Source organism: Podarcis melisellensis (assembly GCF_964234715.1).
Source record: "Podarcis melisellensis genome assembly, chromosome: 1".
NCBI classification, from domain to species: Eukaryota; Metazoa; Chordata; class Lepidosauria; order Squamata; family Lacertidae; genus Podarcis; species Podarcis melisellensis.
The window spans coordinates 7,177,625-7,196,022 of record NC_138528.1 but is presented as its reverse complement, the minus strand read 5'-3'; the positions used below and the strand labels follow the sequence as shown (position 1 = coordinate 7,196,022).

At 44.5% G+C, this 18,398-nt stretch overlaps 1 protein-coding gene across 6 annotated transcripts in view; it reads left to right on the top strand.

The window, feature by feature from the left end:
- Positions 1 to 18,398, top strand: part of KTN1 (kinectin 1) — a 110,868-nt gene that overhangs the window by 18,368 nt on the left and 74,102 nt on the right. For all 6 annotated transcript variants that reach the window (XM_081909179.1, XM_081909182.1, XM_081909181.1 and 3 more), the window contains exons 2-3: positions 11,680 to 12,237; positions 14,338 to 14,475. In XM_081909179.1, the coding sequence (XP_081765305.1) occupies positions 11,715 to 12,237; positions 14,338 to 14,475 (661 nt within the window). In that variant the 5' untranslated portion in view covers positions 11,680 to 11,714. The remainder of the gene's footprint in view (positions 1 to 11,679; positions 12,238 to 14,337; positions 14,476 to 18,398) is intronic.

Sequence of the window (18,398 nt, the reverse complement as noted above, 5' to 3'; positions counted from 1 at the left end):
CCCTTCTAGATCAGATTGATGTATAGTTATAGCATCTATATAGAACCCTCAGGTCCAAGAGCAATTATTGTTGTTTAGTCGTTTAGTCATGTCCGACTCTTCGTGACCCCATGGACCAGAGCACGCCAGGCACTCCTGTCTTCCACTGCCTCCCGCAGTTTGGTCAAACTCATGCTGGTAGCTTCGAGAACACTGTCCAACCATCTCGTCCTCTGTCGTCCCCTTCTCCTTGTACCCTCCATCTTTCCCAACATCAGGGTCTTTTCCAGGGAGTCTTCTCTTTTCATGAGGTGGCCAAAGTCTTGGAGCCTCAGCTTCAGGATCTGTCCTTCCAGTGAGCACTCGGGGCTGATTTCCTTAAGAATGGATAGGTTTGATCTTCTTGCAGTCCATGGGACTCTCAAGAGTCTCCTCCAGCACCATAATTCAAAAGCATCAATTCTTCGGTGATCAGCCTTCTTTATGGTCCAGCTCTCATTCCTTGGAATAACAGGGGTTTTTTGTGGGGGGGGGGAGGAGGAGGCACTTGAGGATAGTAGTGAGAGATCTGGAGGTGTGCTGAATAGGCATGCAGCATTTTCCTGGTCAGGCTGCTTAGGGGAGCTTTGGGACGAATACAGAAACCGGCCAGTTTAGTGTTAAAATCCCAGGAAAAAAAGCACAGGAAACTCTTGTTCAGGCAGCCCATAGAGTGGATAGGATGGTTATAGGCTGCAGGTTGGGGGAAACCCTCCACCTACGTGGGCATCTGTTCTCACTGAAATTTCTGTTCTCGTCTGGCACTTGGAGAAATATGTTCACTACTCATAACTTCCTCTGCCGTATTCCTGCTAACAACTCTTAGTAGCTTATGTTCTACCAAAAAAAGCACAGAGATCTCACACATACACTGCTCTTTTCAAGCTCCCCACCCCCCACCCCAGTATAGAGGTGAGATTGGTTTTATAGAGCTGGAATCCTGTTCTGACCCAAGGTGGATTTTAAAATTCATGTGCTTTTTATCCGGGAGTAGTGAGGACACTGATTCCTCCATCCTTTCTCTTGTTCATGTAAAGAAATGATGTTAATAGAGGGTGAATGTTCTTTTTAGTGGTGCATAGAATTGAGCCAGCCCTCTGGCTTGTCTCTGAAGAATAGCTGAACTCACAATTGTCCAGGGTATTATTGTACTGTGGTGTTGTCTAGTAAGTGTAAGAATTGCAGCTATTCTCTTTCTTCCCTCCCTCCCCTGATCCCAAGGCTTGGAGCTTTGCCAAACAGCATTTTTCTGTGCATGTATGTGGAAGATAGGAATGCAGTGCATCCTACTTGCTCACTGGTTAAAATTTGGTCATTGTTTCTCATGAAGGACGTTGACTCTGCTCTGTTCTCAGACGTATGTTATGGGCAGCTCAGTCTTTGCACAATCTTCCAGCATAACCCTTGGAACCCTCAGATTTATCCTGGTGCTGCACATCCAGTCAAATCAAACACCTTCTGTCTATATCATTTGCTAGGGTAACCCAAGGCTTGCGTGAGCAAGGGTACTTACTGTAAGCCCACAACTTCGGTGCATTTAACCAGTGCAGTTACCAGCTATACACACAAGAGGGTTCTGGGAGAAGCGACTTTGGGAATCCTATTGAACCCAGTGTATTTTGACTATACATGTTTTTGGTTTTAGACACGATCCCTGAAACATAACTTATGTGAAAATAGCACGCCAGGATCTGAAGAGTAGTTGGACAAGACATTCAAGGGTTGATTACTGCAATACGCTCTTCTGGGGGCTACCACTGGAGACTCTGAAACATATTATCAATTGCTGGGGTACATTCAGTACATTCACATTCCCCCCCCCCCCGCTCTGGCCAGTTTACACGGGTTGCTAATTTGCTTCTGGGCAAATACAAAGTGCTGGTTCTAAGCTTTTGAGCCTTGGACTCATACCTTCAAGTTCACCTTTCCCTGTTTGAGACAACCTATCAGCTGAAGGCAAGCCAGAAGGCACATTTTACACTCCCCTCATTACAGTGGATCATTATAGTAATGGCTAGAAGCAAGAGCTCCACAGTTATGACCCCACAAGCGTTGGAACTTCCTTCCTGAATAAGATAGGAAATGGCAGAAGCAGTTACCTGATTTAAGTCGATACATATGTAATGCTGGTGGTGGATTTGAGTATTTATGGAGAAAAGCCTCTGTACATGTAAAACACCTTGTTGGTTTGTTATGACTGAGGAAGTGATGTGGCTGTTTTTAGAGAGAGCTGGCAACATAATTTAAAGTTATGGCTGGAACCTATCTTATCACCGCAACAAGTTATAACAAGCTGGGGACGGACGGACACAAATTGTGAGCAAGTTACCCAAGCTGTGGATTAGTATACTGGAGAGGAGATTACTACTGCTAAGAACAAAGTTCTTATCCATTTGCTTTTAAACTGCTACAAAGCTAATTTTTGAAGTGTAGTTTTGCCATTAAAATGGATTCTGTAAAACTACGTGTCCTTTCTCCTGGGTGGATAGAAGAATATAATCTTATTTAAACCAACTGGCTTTTGAAATAAATCCAACTTTAAAATGGATCTTGAATTAAATATAAACATGTCTAAATTCATCATCACTCAAAATGGAATGCATGCTCTGCTATACTGCAAGTTACTTTTGTGCTGCCTAGGTCTAGAACCTCACAAGGGGGTACTACTTATAAAATAAACCAGGATGGTGCGATTGTACCAGCTGAACTTGCCTTATAGTGAATCAGACCATTGGTCGACCTGACCCAGCCATGTCAATGTTGATTGGCTGTGGCTCTCCAGGATTTCAGGCTGGAATCTTTTGCAGCTCTGCTTGGGGATGCCAGGGATTGAAAGTGGGGCATTCGTCATGCAAAGCGGATGCTGTACTACTGAGCCATGGCTCTTCCTTTCAGGAATGGTTAGATGCCAAACAAGCCAATTCGTTTATTTAGCAGTTAACCATGGCTCATTGTTTACCAAGATCCTTGGTTATTACCTAATATGAAGCTGAGATTCTTTGAAACTGAATTCAAGGGGAATGGGGAGGCCTTAGCCTGACGCTTAGTTCGTGCTCATTCCATCATGGTTTACTACTCCACATGTACTGGATCGGTATTCGCAAAAGCCTTCGAAGTTCCTCCCTCCATAGAATCATCTCCTCTGTGTTATTGCCAAGCTGGCTTGAAGTGGAACAGTCTCCCTCGGGAGGTTGTGGACTCTCATTCCTTGGAGGTTTTAAAGCAGAGGTTGGATGGTTGTCTGTCATGGCTGCTTTAGCTGAGATTCCTGCATTGCAGGAGGTTGGAATAGATCCCTTTCAACTCTGTGATTCTATGAAGTATTGCTAAGCTTACAGTGGCTGAGGTCAGCCCTTGCTGAATAATAGTCAAGTTTAGGATGGGACGAAACACAAAAGGGAAGAATATCAGTCAAGAAATGCTTAAGAACATAAATGAGACCAGGACCCTTGTCCGTGCAGAAGTCTTTTTCTTTTTCCTCGAGCTCTTTGGAGCTCTTAGTTCAGGCATGCATTGATAATGTTTGTAGGCTTGGAAACCTAGAAGTACCATAGAATGAGCTTCCTGTTAGCTGCCTTGCAAAGCTTGCCTGGACCTAGTTGGCAATCCTTTCCTCCCTTTGCCAAAACATTGCAGCCAGAATAAATTGCACCTACACTATGATGACGGTAAAGCAGCAGAATTGAGCAGAATTCCATCTTTGTAAGAAGCTGTGTAATTCCACTCCTTCCCAGGCTTGGAAAAATCCTAGACATCGAAAAGCTGGTGCTGATGCCTAAGAATGTCTCCTTTCTACTCTCCCTGCATGGAACTGGAGAAAAGAGGGGAAGGGGGGGGATTCCCAAACCCCTGATTCTGGCGCCTACAACTCTTCCATAATAACAGCCCACCAGTCTGCAAGTCTATGTTTGCCTTCTTTAAACCACTTTAACAGTGTGAGGTAGGGGGAAGAAATGCAGTTGGAAAGCCTTTGGGAGTGACAAAAACAGAGGAAATGAGGTAGGGTTGTGACTTGGTGGTAGAACACACGGCTTGCATCCAAGAAGTCTGTTTCATTGCCCGGCATCTCTGACTTGGGCTGGGGATTCCTCCTGTTTAAAACCCTGGAGAGCCACAACAAGTCGTTGTAGGTCAGAGGTAGACAATGTGATGTTCTCAAGATGTTGTTGGCGTCCAGCTCCCACCAGCCCCAGCCTGTGTGGTCAGGGATAATGCAAATGAGAGTCCAACAACTTCTGGAGAGAGTGCACCACTCTGGCTACCGTTAGTGGAGATGATGACCAGGCTACCTGGAGTTCCCTATGTTCTGCTTCTTAGAGAAGCTTATTCATTCATTCTGTGCAGAGCCCTCTCACCAACTGATATACAATAATACTATTGCTGCCTCCTCCTCCGAGTTATCTGCCAGTGCATTTTATGCCATTGACAGTCATTGCTTCTGTCTTTTTAGACTGGGATCTCCATGTCTCACTCCCCTTGTATGGGGGCTCCGCACAATGTTGTCCATTTGTGTCTTTCCCAGTGCAACTTCCGTATTTTTTTTCTTGCTGCCCATGGTGTGATTTTCTTTGTTATGTTTGCGAAGAATGGTTGTGCTGCACAGTATCTCCACAGATAGAGGAGTAATGCTAAGGGCCCCTACATCTTTTTAAAGAGGTGTTGTTTTGGTGTGTGCAGTGATCTGTTGGACAGGGTAGGCTCACAGCTCACTACATGTTCACTATAACCTTTGTGCAGGGTACCCTGTTTATTTTTGTTTAATTGTGCTCTTAAGTAGTGCTTTTAAACACTTTCAATTGACGCTTCCAGCCTGAAAGAAACATTAAAGCACTTTTTTGGGGGGGGGGTTGCGGGTATTATTTTTTGCCTTTCATGGATAATAATGGGCGGCCATGCATAAATGAATATCTACTTTGCACTAAATAAATTGTTTTTATTTTTTAAGGATCTCTTGGAATTTTTCTCCCTTAAATGACTGTTCAAGTGAATTTGACTTCAGTCCCTTCCACAGGTGTGGATGGAATATAGGAGGGTGAAGGCACAGAATAAGTGCCTTATCCTCCACCATGCAGAGATGAGCATAAATTGGCACAGCGGCTCCATGTGGACCAGCGTTAGAAACTGAGATATGAAAGCTAGGAGCTAAATGGCACTTTAAACCTAGGTTGTTGGCGCAACAACAGAATGTCTAGGCGTGCTTTTCTTATAACAAGAATACAAAGCTGAAAATGAATGAACTGCAGCTAGAATATTTTGTTCTAGTCCTTCCGCTGCCCACCCCCCTAATATTCTTAAGAGGATCTTTTCTCCATTCTTCAGTTAGTAGCTGGAAGTGGGAAGGCAGAAAAAGGTCCCCCTTTCCTTCCACTCTGAAACTTTAATCTGAAATCTTAGTCACAGTAGTAGCGCCGAGAGCTCAGAAACTGCTCACGCTAAAGAAATTCCCTGTTGCAAAATGCACCTAGAACAATGGGAGTTTCAAACACTGATGTGGACTTCTACTAGAGCTTCTCAATTTCACTGGAAAGCTGCTACTGTATATATGTTCTTGCCCAAGATTTGCAGGTTATGCTGCAGAGCCTAGACTGCAAGTCAGAACCAGAGCACCGAGGTCAGTATAACAGCTTGATGACATCTGAGGGTAGCTCACCAGATGGTACAGATTCCCTGGTATGGCTGGAATGGGAGGCATTTACCTAGAGGATATTTGGAGGGCTGAGATGATTGTGTTCAGCAAATGGCTTCATTGGATCAGTTTAATTGAGAGAAGAACAAGAAGATTTGAGTGGGTCTCTTGTCTGTCTGCCGTCGTCTTTTTCTATATTTAAAAGCAAACCGAAGGAAGAACCCTTAAAAACTGTATTCCATTAAAGCTTCTCTCTGAGATGTTAAGGACCAAACAGATACTAGCAGAAATTCAGCAGGCTCTTTCTGTCAAAAGTAAAATTACCTTAGTTTATTTGGGGGATTTGCAGCGAAGGCTTTTTGTGTGTGTCTCTCTCTTCTAATCATGGAACAATTTCAGCACCGATAAATCTTAAAATTGACCATCTAGTGCATTTGATAGGCATTGGATCTCGCCATGGCAGAGAGGCTTGCATTTGGTGCCAAATTTAATCTGTGCCTAATGCAAGCTGAGCTTGCCTGGGAACATGCCACTGTATGTTGCCTCCCCTTTGTCAATTTCCTTAAGCTTGAGATGATTGTGGGCAAAGCAGGGCGTTGTCTGTGAAGACATAGTTTTGTACTTTAAAGCTGTACTTCTCAGGTTCTGGAGCCTCTGGTGTCATGGAATATAAACTGTGTGGAAGGGGGGGGGACCTACACAGAGAACAGAAAGGATTCAACTTAGTGCCATTCTTTAAAACCCTTTTAAACCCTTCTTTTAAACCCTTTTAAACCCTTCTTTTAAACCCTTCATCACTTACATCACTTATATAAATAAATAACAAACTATCATTATAGCAACAACAATACTCATCACATTTACCTAAACCTTGCACACTCAATTACATGTAAAAGCCTGGATGAAAATGTCTTTTCTAGATGCCCATAATGAACATCCATTAATTTTCCCCAGAGTTGCCATAGTACATGGGTAGGCAAACTAAGGCCCGGGGGCCAGATGCGGCCCAATCGCCTTCTAAATCCAGCCCATGGAGGGTCCGGGAATCAGCATGTTTTTACCTGTGTAGAATGTGCACTTTTGTTTAAAATGCATTTCTGGATTATTTGTGGGGCATAGGAATTCATTCATCCCCCCTCCAAAAAAATGTAGTTCAGCCCCCCACAAGGTCTGAGGGACAGTGGACTGGCCCCCTGCTGTAGATGTTTGCTGTCCCCTGCCATATTATAAAACTTGAGTTTTTAGTTTTGTCTAAATGTAAACAACTGTTTCAGACCTCCCAGGTTGTAATCATAGAATTGTAGAATTGGAAGGGACCCCAAGGGTCATCTAGTCCAACCCCCTGCAATGCAGAAATCTCAACTAAAGCATCCATGACAGACAGCCATCTAACCACTATTTAAAAACCTCCAATGAAGGAGCTCTTGCAGGCCTCCAAACCCCATAGCTGCAGGTTTGGAAAAGAAGCTCTGATAGGGCCCAACCAAAGAACCAATAATCTCTGTTCCTTTAGCTTTCACATCAGGGCTTGGGAGCAGTTTTCACAAACCAAATATGTGAAGTGAATCAGCAGTGGGTATTGTTCTGCAAGAGCAGCTGATTTCCCATATCTGTTGGGCGAGGCAGGCAAACCAACTGTCTTTAGCTTCGTAGAGAAAGTGGTCAGTGAGGTATAAAAAATATTAAAATAAATTCTCAGTGATTTGAGCATATTGTCAAGCCTAACCAGTAGGCACTGTGGCTCCGCCTTCCAGGGGGGCCTTAAAAGCACATTGACTGCAGTAATGTTATAAAGACGTATGTAAAAATGGGTTGTCAACAGGTGAGAATGTAAAGTCACAACATATTAAGATAAATGATTAAGATAAAAACAAAGATGGAAAGGATTTGCTGAATTAACTAATTGAACTAGAATACAAAAAAAGGGAGGTGTGAGGAGGTCAAGGAAACAAGTAAATGAAAGATAAGCTATGGAAAAATTGTTTTTAATTTTTCAGTTTTTTGTAATTTTTTGTTTTATTACTTTTTTCTTATGTTTGTATTTTTTTGAAATTTTAATAAATATTATTATAAAAAAATAAAATAAAAGCACATTGACTGCAGATCCAAAGATGGTCTTTCGCTTCCCTTCTCTCTCCTTTTCTCCCCCCACTCTAAAACCCTGAGCTGGAGTTTGTTTTGGTCGACCGGGCAGCCAATGTGCTTGAAGCACCCCATCCATCCTGTGCCCAGATACAGTGGTACCTCGGGTTACATACGCTTCAGGTTACATACGCTTCAGGTTACACACTCCACTAACCCAGAAATAGTGCTTCAGTTTAAGAACTTTGCTTCAGGTTAAGAACAGAAATCGGGCTCCGGCGGCAGCAGTGGGAGGCCCCATTAGCTAAAGTGGTGCTTCAGGTTAAGAACAGTTTCGCACCTCCGGAATGAATTAAATACTTAACCTGAGGTACCACTGTAGTCAGCCTCTAGCCTCTCTCTCCAGATGTAGTTATTGTGCCCTCCAAATCTCAGCGCACCTTTGGGGGTGAAGCTTGCTGCCTACCTTTGCCCTAAGCTGCAGCAGAAGGCCGAGCCTCCTCAGAGTAGGGCCTTCTCCAGAGGCCATGGTGAGCAGAATTGTTGGGCCTCTGCTCATTATGTGGCTTCAGCAACTCTTTTATGTATCAGTCCCAGGTCTTGGAGTTGTAAACCCCTGCAGTGCTTTGCAGAGCAAGGCCTGCTGAATTGCAGGTGAGGCTTTGCTGCTCAGTGGCAGATCATGGGCCTGTCTGATGCAGTTGCATTGCAGAGGCTCAATAACCCCCGGTGCTCTCTAATCACACAAGGTATTCTGCCCATATTGCCCGCTTGCTTTTTTGTAAATTACAGTAAAAAGGTTGGCCTTTTCTGGAAAAACCATGGTAGAAATAGTGGCGAAGTGAGCCCACATATTGCAAGGGTGGGCAGTTTTAAACCTGAGTAAGTGAGGCTAGCAAAATAAGATAACACTTATTACAAAAAAGTGTATTTTAAGAAGAACCCTTGTGGGTGGCTAACCAAATAACTGAAATTGTGCCTAGGCCTCCCTCTCCCCTCTGCTTCCTGGTGAAAAACCAGAATTTCAACAGATCTGGGGCGATATATGTTGGCATGCAAAAATTCTGGGGCCACACCCTACATTGCAAGTAGCTAGGAGTGGCTGGGAGAGAGTAGCTCTTCCATGACTTGCCACCATACTTGAGACAAAACTGCTGCTGGGCCCAATGGACTGGTGGTTGGACTGCTAATAACCATGTCTGTTCCGGCAGCTTTAAAACCTAAGAAGAGGTTTGTTGGATCTTCAGAGCAGATATTCAGCCAGTCCAGCACCCTTTCTTTCCCAGCAGCGATGTCTGGCTCATCCAGCAGACCTCACAAGCTGAGCATGAAGGCAGTTGTTTTTGTCCCCAACACTAAATATTTTTTTGGGGGGGGTACTTCCTTTCAACACCGAGGTTCCATTTAGCGATTCTGGCTGATAGATTCATCAACTGTTGTTTCCAGTGAATCTGTCTGATCCTTTTTTGAGAAGTTAGCGAAGACGCTAGTTGCCACAGCCGCCACACCTTGAAGTGAATTCCATTACACTTCATTAGAAGTGCTTCATTACCCATCAGTTCTGCCCTGAACATCAACTCATGACTGAGTTTTAGTATTATGGGAGAGAGGAGTGTTTACTCTTCCCCAATATTATATAATTATATAAACTTCTATTGTGTACTTTCTCAGTTGTATACCCCCCTTAAAAAAAATTAGAGTAGCTGCTCTAATTACAATTTGCTGCCTTGACCCTAAAGCCAAATGTTGATTGCAGAAAGTACAGACAACAAGGAAACATCCTCTTTTTAAATTGTACCTTTGGATTCAAAGCAGCAAGCAAATAAATAGTTGCCATGGCTTATTTATACATTATTTTATTGGAGAAAGGATCCACAAAGAGAGTGCACAGCATTCAAATCCTCCAATCTGAAGTCTTAAAACAGAGCATTAAAACTGAGAACAAATAGCAGGGAGGAATTTAAAGCTGCTCCTCAAAGCATGCCAGAACATTAAAAGTTTTAACAACTCGCCTAAAGAAACCTGCATAAATGAGAGAGCCAACCTCTGGGGTGTTGCAACCAAGAGGGCCCTGCCCCTCATTCCAGCAAAAGGCATATCTGCCAGTGCAGAGCCAGGCCACAGATGAACACTGTAAATGGGATGCATTCACGTGGAAGAAAGCAGCCCTTCGAATATTCTGAGCTGTGTGATATGTAGGGGTGTGAATGTGTTGGTTGTAAATACATAGAAGGACCTTGGACTATCTTTAGGGTTGGGCAGATGCCTATGAGTGGAGGTGTTATGACTGTAAAAAGTTTTGTTTTGCTAAACCTTTGAAGCAGAATCAAACTCTCTGATGATTATTGACATATTCTGCAGACCACCCACATTTCTTGAAAGCATGAGATGACTGTGCTTCCGGAAGCCTTTTCCGGTTATAGGTTCCCAGAGACGTGTTTGCTGTGTGTGTCTTCAGGGACACACCTGATCTCTAAACATTGGAGAGTGTGGTTGAGCTGCCGTGAAAGCTTACGGATTTATTTATTTTTTCTCTTTTTTTATTAAATATTTATTAAAGTTTCAAAAAAGTTACAAAAATGAAAAGGAAAAGGAAGGGGAAAAAAAGATACAAAATACAGAAAAATAAAGACAGTTAAAAACATTTCCCTCTTTCCATGTCTTATCTTTCATTAACTTATTTCCCTGTCCTCCTCACACCTCCCTTTTTTGTATTCTAGTTCACTTAAGTATTCCAGCAAATCCTTTCCAACTTGGTTTTTATCCTAATAGTTTATCTTAATATATTATAATATTACATTCTGCTCTTTCAAAAATTAAAAAATTAAAAATTTTTTTTAAAAAAACAATTTTTACTTAATCCTTTGTATCATTTCTGCTAATACCACATTACTTCATTCCAACATCCTTCTAACATACTTCATTCCAACATCCTTCTAACATTCCTGAATTTTACAATGTTTATGTAGATAAACTTTAAATTTTTTCCAATCTTCTTCCACCAACTCTTCACCTTGGTCTCGGATTCTGCCAGTCATTTCCGCCAGTTCCATATAGTCCATCACTTTCATCTGCCATTCTTCCCGGGTGGGTAAATCTTGTGTCTTCCAATACTTTGCGATGAGTATCCTTGCTGCTGCTGTTGCAGAAAGCTTACGGATTTAAAGCTGCCCCCATACCTTTGCTGTGGACTCCGATACTTTTCTGCACTTTGCATTTCCGACTTGTTGAGTAGTGTTGCTCTTTAATCTCTCTGGAGCCGTGCCCTGGGGGGTAGCTGGTCTTGGCACCAGACGGCCCTGAACTGTGTGAACTTGAATGGGGGACAAGGAAGCCTGTGTGTTCTGAGCTTGGGTGTGTGTCGGATGTGAGCAGCGTCACAGCTTGCGGGGCTTCTACTTTTGGCCCACAGGAGGAAAAAGGAGGGCAGCGCCCATTCCAAACCAACTTTGCAAACAATGGGCTGTAAATTTCACGATAAGACTCTCATTGCCAGTTTGTTTGAAAATAGCATTCAGGTGTGTGTGTGTGTGAGAGAGAGAGAGAGATTTCCCTAGGTTAAAGAAACGTAATTACAAACAAATTGGTCCAGGGGTTTTTGTGCTAAGTTCTTGGATGTAGGGGAAGAATCAAAAGGGATTTGCTTCCCTCCCTTGCATTTTGTGGGCATCGATTTATGGAGGGGATTTTAAAAAATGAAAATGGTGTACAGCATCATAGAAGTGCTCCTAGGAAATAACCTGCAAAAATTCAGAAAGATGCCCAGCTTTTTCCAACCAAGCACCACTAGCAAGGAGCAGCTTCTAGTCAGAAAACCTTGTCCACTCCTGATAGTTTTCACGTCATGATTCCCTTTAATGTTTTAAGGAATCCCTCTTCTTCCTGTATTGCTTCTTTAAAAATGGACTTTAAAAAATGTTTGCTTATTAACATCTTTCTCTATTTCTTTGCAGATTTATTCTTATAGGCAGTAGTGAAGAAAAGCACAATGGAATTCTACGAGTCGACCTATTTCATTGTCCTCGTCCCCTCTGTCGTGATTGCCATCATCTTCCTCTTCTTCTGGCTTTTTATGAAGGAAACTCTGTACGATGAAGCCCTCGCAAAACAAAAGAGGGACCAAAAGTTTCCGCCTGCTAAGGCTGATAAAAAGAAGGCAGAGAAGAAGAAGAGCAAGAAGAAGGAGGCTCAGAATGGGAACCTCCACGAGTCTGACTCAGAGAGCACCCCTCGAGACTTCAAGCTATCTGATGCTTTGGGGGCAGAAGAGGAGCCTATTCCTGCTGCCCCTTTGGGTGTGACGGAGGCCCCCAGTGGCCTCCGAGAGAGGAAGAAGAAGGAGAAGAAACGTAAAGGGAGCCCGGAGGAGCAGGCACCCAAAGACCCGGACAGCACCAAGTCTGGAGGGAAGAAGGTGGAGCCAGTACCTGTTACGAAACAGCCCACCCCACCGTCCGATGGAGCTGGGTCAAAGAAGAAGGCGGGACAGAAGAAGCAGAAGAATGGAATAGGTATCTTCATGCTAGAATTTGGGGTTGGGGGGGGGATGGTTTGGTTTAGCCAACTCGGGTTCCTAAGCTGTTGAGATGGATTAAAATACCAAATGGCACAGTATATCTTTACTGCTTTCTCTCACCTCCACAAGCATTGCCCTAAGTAAAGCTTTGCTCCCGGTTTAAAATGCAGTGTTTTACAGATAGGCCTTGATTGATGATGAATTCAGGCCGTGCAAGCAGAGTGGGTTTGGCGCTCTTGCACAGCAAACCCACATCCCCCCCCCAAAAAAATTTAGACACTTTTGCCATAAGGAAAACTAATCAGGAAATGCTCTGGAAAGTGTGTGATAGCACTAATTCCGTGATGTGGTGTCATATAGTCTTCCTAATTCAGACTTTGGGCTCAATAGGCAGGTTGTCTGAAAGCAGCTTAAGTGTCCCTGTTGCAGAATGCTTCCAAAAGAGGTTTGGGGTTATTTTCAGCCCCTGTGGAACTGCTAGCTAACTCCTGCTGCCTCCATAGAATTGGACTCCTTTATCTCTGCTCCCCACCCAATAAATCCCACACTTTTTGGTGCTGTATTGTAGTAAGCCACCGTCTTATCTAAGGATAGCAAAGATGGAAATATAAAAGGAGTGGAGAATAGTTTCAGCATGAGGCACTTTCTTCACCCTGCATTTGATCGCTACTGTTAAGATATAGTAAAAGACTCTCCAGTATGCTTGAAAGCTAGCTGGTGTCACAGGTTCAGCATAAAAGTTCTCGCCAAAGCATGCAGTCTTTCCTCATTTCCAGATTAGTTCTGCACCAGCATCCTCTGTTGCAATTGCTTGATGTTCTTGCATTATACCAGATTGTTATCTCTCTACCAGTCCCCTTCCACCCTGTTCTCTCTTCTCTTTGTTTTTTTACAATAAAAACGTGCTGCTTCTTTATGTGCACATTTGATGATTGCTACTGAGGTGCTGCTACAAGGTGCTCTATATGCTGCAGTTTTTAGGCTTTCTTTCTTTTTTTAGAAAAATACTGCAGTGATTCAATATTCTGAAGTGTAGTTAACTTGCTCTCACGGCTAATCTCCCTAGACCTGAGTCTTGGCAGCTCTGTGGTCTGAGCACAATACAAGTGAGGCAATGTTTTGCAAAACTTAGTTTCAAAATCAGATGTGGAATAAGGATGTGGACCTTGCTGTTTAACAACCCCATGACTTCCATGAAGAAGTGGCTCTTCAGTATTTCAGTAAATGCTTTGCTATGTAAAGTTTCATATTGGCACGTCAAAGTTTGCCTGCTACCTCTAATATTGGGAGGCTGAGCCCCTGATAGTTTTGCACCTCCTGGTGTTCTTAGAGCAGAGTTTTGCCTAGTATCTGTGGAATGCAGCTTCAAAAACAGGCATGTTCTGTTGGTCCAAGCAAGCTTTTGGGCTATTCAGAACTTGTCCCCAGACCCAGATGTTCAGAGTAAAAAAACCAAAAAACAGTTTTGGTATTACTAATCCACTATTCATTCTTGGTTGCAGTTCTGTGTTAACTCTTCTGCTGGCCTATATTTAAAGCCTTCCACACAGGTGCTTGTATATTGTAAGGAACATGGTATTATTGATGTTTGTGTGTAAGTGTGTCTCACTTTGGCACAGTGACACAGCATCCTTGGTGTGGGTGTATATATGTATATATAATCTATGGCACCTAACACAGGACAGTCTCTAGATTATTTACAATTGAATTTTAAAACATACAAAATTGTTTGTAGGCTTCGAGTGGAGTCACTCATTTTTGGGTGTTGGGCAAATTTTCCTCTGCATTGTTCCCAAGTGCAGTGTGTACCTTCTGGCTTCCCTACAGAGGTGAATTCAATTTCATAATTAAGTAAAGGTGAAGACTTGGAAACCGATGGAGCTCAGCATTTATACCATTCCCCTGTATCTTGAGATCGCAACCGTTAACAATTGAGGCTGTTCTTCCTTGCATAGCCTCAACCTGTGTTCCGGTTTTTTGGTCATGTGAAGAGTGTGGCAGAATGTTGAGGTCTATCTTGACAGTGTCTAAATACATGCATGCACACATACCATGTTAGATCACTCTAAAGCCTGATGTGTCTTGTCTTTTATAGATGACCAGGATGCCAAGACTGATTCATTTTTGTCCCCGACTAAAAAGCAGGATCCTCTCCTGTTGCATCATGAGATAAAACAAGAAAGTGTATCAGGCAAGAAGAAAGTTTCTGCAAAGAAACAAAAGACAGATAATGGTAATATACAGATTTCTCTTTCTCACTCTTCTGTTAAGATCCTTTCATCGTCAGTGGGGATGGAGTAACTGCCATGAGTTTAATTTTCAGGATTTGTCCTCTGAATTCTGAGACACTGTTCAAAAATGTTTGGGAAAATAGGGTACTCACCAGGCCAATTCAGAAGGGGGAAGGAGAAGAGAGCCTGCAGAACAGGAGTTCATTGACATACTGTATTTGATGTGATTTTGTCAGGGCTGATTCAGAACGTAACTTTCCAAGTTTCTATTGGATCTATCTAAATCTAATGACGCTTTGACCTATACAGGATCTTGTTAACTTTGATTGATAGACTTACGTATGCTATTGCTGTTCTCATTTCATTTTTCTCTCTCCTTTCCCTGTGTGTGCTCATTTTCGATGTCGCATTACAAAACAGCTCCTCCCTGCATTGGTTGTCTGTGCATGTACATGCATGTAAGCACATTTACAGAATGACACTTTTAAAAATGTATGTGTGTAGTGCGATTGTTTTATTTATTTAAGTTTCTGTTCTTCCCTTCCTCTAAGGACCTCAAGGCAGCTTGTATAATTCTCTCTCTTCTCTATCCGCTGCTTCCAATTTTATACTCTTATTACCCCTGTAGTGTTAAGTTAGACTGATAGAAGGTGACAGGTCCTAGTGAGCTTCACAACTAGTGTTAGAAACTCAGATATCTAAGCTAGTCTAGTTAGCATTTGGGAGCCAGAAGGCTCAAAAGTCGTATTATTCGAGAAAACCTTTTGGTTCCTGAAATTCATTCTGGTTGTGCAGATAAAATATCACAGATACAATTCTACAGGGTGTGTTGTGAGTGTGCGAAAACAGGCAAGATCCGAGGATCCCCAGGCATGCGCCTCCAGAGGTTGGAGACATCAGGCGCCACCCTGGGGCTGGGCATCTTCAATGTGCCGCAAGTGGCCAGTAGCCAGGTGCAAAACGAGTGGGGTTTAGAACCCTGGACTCTCTACTCAACCACAATGCCACACTGACCCAGTCGATCATTTCATGCAGCCTGATGAAGCAGGCACTGCTTCCCTATGAAGCTTTATTCACAATAAACTTCTTAGCAAGCAGAACTTTCCATCTGCTCTATATCTGCTCTTAGTGCTTTAAAGCTCAGGACAGGTCGTGTTTTCTTCTTTTGCTGTTACTGTTTTCCCTTTCAGGAATGTGCCTAGGTCACTTTTGTAACAAAAATGAACATCAGATTCTGGTCCATCAGTATTTATCTGTCTCTGAAATCTTTATTCTGTCTTCCTGTAAACCACCCAAGGCAGTAAGTAGGGTTTGACACACGGGTCAAGCAATGGTATGTCAAGAATCCAGGCAGTAACTCTATGTCTGATTTAATAGCAAGCACTGCACAATCTTTGCTTCTTGTTGTCCTCTTGGTCAAGGTGAGTGGCATGGAGGTGCTCAAGTGATTCTCTTGATGGGGCTGAAACAAGTCTATGTGGAACAGCTACCCTGTGAGGTTACTTGTTCTCATGGGTGCAGAGAAGCCTAGTTCAGATGTTATTGGCCAGACCATGGTTTGTGACTGCCTCGTGGTTCGCCCCTTCTCTCACATAGAGCTCCTTCTCCCTTTCCTCCCCTTGCCCTGACTGACCATGGTTTGCTGTGACATCCAAATTGGGCAAACCATAGCTGCCTGCCACTAACAAGGAACTTCAAACCATGGGCTCTTAAGTCCATTTCATGGTTTCAAATTGTTGTTTCTGTGAAAGCATTTCTGGTCCGCCTCCGCCACTTAATGGATCCAATTGGCTTCCAGAGAGTGGTAGGGGATGCTTTATCCCAAGTTGATGGCCTTTCAGCTGATTCCCTGGTGGCACGCTGGAATGCAGAGTTAACCAGGGCTATTGACTGTCTGGCTCCGAAGCGCCCCCTCCGATTGCATGGAGCCCGGACAGCCCCGTGGTTTTCCCCGGAGCTGAGGGTGATGAAACAATCGTTGAGACGGCTAGAGCGCCGGTGGCGGAAAACTCATTCTGAATCAGACCGGACACGGGTTAGAGCTCAACGTTGAGCCTACCAAGTGGCAATGGCGACGGCGAAGAGGGCCTTCTTCGCCGCCTCCATTGCATCTGCAGAAAACAGCAGCAGGAGACTTTTTCAGGTGGTTCGCAGTTTATCGGAACCACCTGTACCACCGGGGCCTGGTAGGGACCCCAAGATCTCCTGCAATGCTTTTGCAAAGTTTTTTGCAGATAAAATCGCTCAGATTCAGAAGGAGGTAGACTCCACCGTGGGAGCAGGGCCAGGGCGGGAGAGTGCTAGAGTTCTGTCTGGTCCTGTTATATGGGATCAATTCCAATCTGTTACCTCCGAGGATGTGGACAGGCTGCTTGGACGAGTGAAACCGACCACCTGTCTCCTTGATCCTTGCCCATCCTGGCTGATAAAAGCGAGCCGGGAAGGGCTGGGCGATGGGCTCTGCGGGGTGGTGAATGCTTCCCTCTGTGAGGGAGCCTTCCCAGACCCGCTGAAAGAGGCGGTCATTAAACCGCTTCTTAAAAAAACATCTTTAGACCCGGCCAATTTGGCCAACTATCACCCAGTCTCAAATCTGCCATTCTTGGGCAAGGTGATTGAGCGGGTGGTTGCTGAACAACTCCAAGCACGCCTGGAGGAAACGGACCATTTGGATCCCTTCCAATCGGGATTCAGGCCTCACCATGGGACTGAAACTGCCTTGGTCGCGCTGGTTGATGATCTCCGGCGGGCTAGGGACAAAGGTGAGAGCTGTTTCCTAGTTCTGCTGGATCTCTCAGCGGCCTTTGACACCATCGACCATAACATCCTTCTGGACCGTCTAGAGGGGCTGGGAGCTGGGGGCACTGTCATACAGTGGTTCCGCTCCTTCCTCCTGGGCCGTGTCCAGAAAGTGGTGGTGGGGGGTGAGTGTTCAGACCCCTGGACTCTCACTTGTGGGGTGCCTCAGGGTTCTGTTCTCTCCCCCATGCTTTTTAATATCTATATGAAGCCGCTGGGAGATATCATCAGGAGGTTTGGACTGGGTGTTCATCAGTATGCAGATGACACCCAGCTCTACCTCTCCTTTAAATCAGAACCAGTGAAAGCGGTGAAGGTCCTGTGTGAGTGCCTGGAGGCGGTTGGAGGTTGGATGGCGGCTAACAGATTGAGGTTGAATCCTGACAAGACAGAAGTACTGTTTTTGGGGGACAGGAGGCGGGCAGGTGTGGAGGATTCCCTGGTCCTGAATGGGGTAACTGTGCCCCTGAAGGACCAGGTGCGCAGCCTGGGAGTCATTTTGGACTCACAGCTGTCCATGGAGGCGCAGGTTAACTCTGTGTCCAGGGCAGCTGTCTACCAGCTCCACCTGGTACGCAGGCTAAGACCCTACCTCCCCGCGGACTGTCTCGCCAGAGTGGTGCATGCTCTAGTTATCTCACGCTTGGACTACTGCAACGCGCTCTACGTGGGGCTACCTTTGAAGGTGACCCGGAAACTGCAATTAATCCAGAATGCGGCAGCTAGACTGGTGACTGGGAGTGGCCGCCGGGACCACATAACACCGGTTCTGAGAGATCTGCACTGGCTCCCAGTACGTTTCTGAGCACGATTCAAAGTGTTGGTGCTGACCTTTAAAGCCCTAAACGGCCTCGGTCCTGTATACCTGAAGGAGCGTCTCCACCCCCATCGTTCAGCCCGGACACTGAGATCCAGCGCCGAGGGCCTTCTGGCGGTTCCCTCATTGCGAGAAGTGAGGCTACAGGGAACCAGACAGAGGGCCTTCTCGGTAGTGGCGCCCGCCCTGTGGAACGCCCTCCCATCAGATGTCAAAGAGATAAAGAATTACCTGACATTCAGAAAACATCTTAAGGCAGCCCTGTTCAGGGAAGTTTTTAATATGTAATGCTGTACTGTTTTTAACACT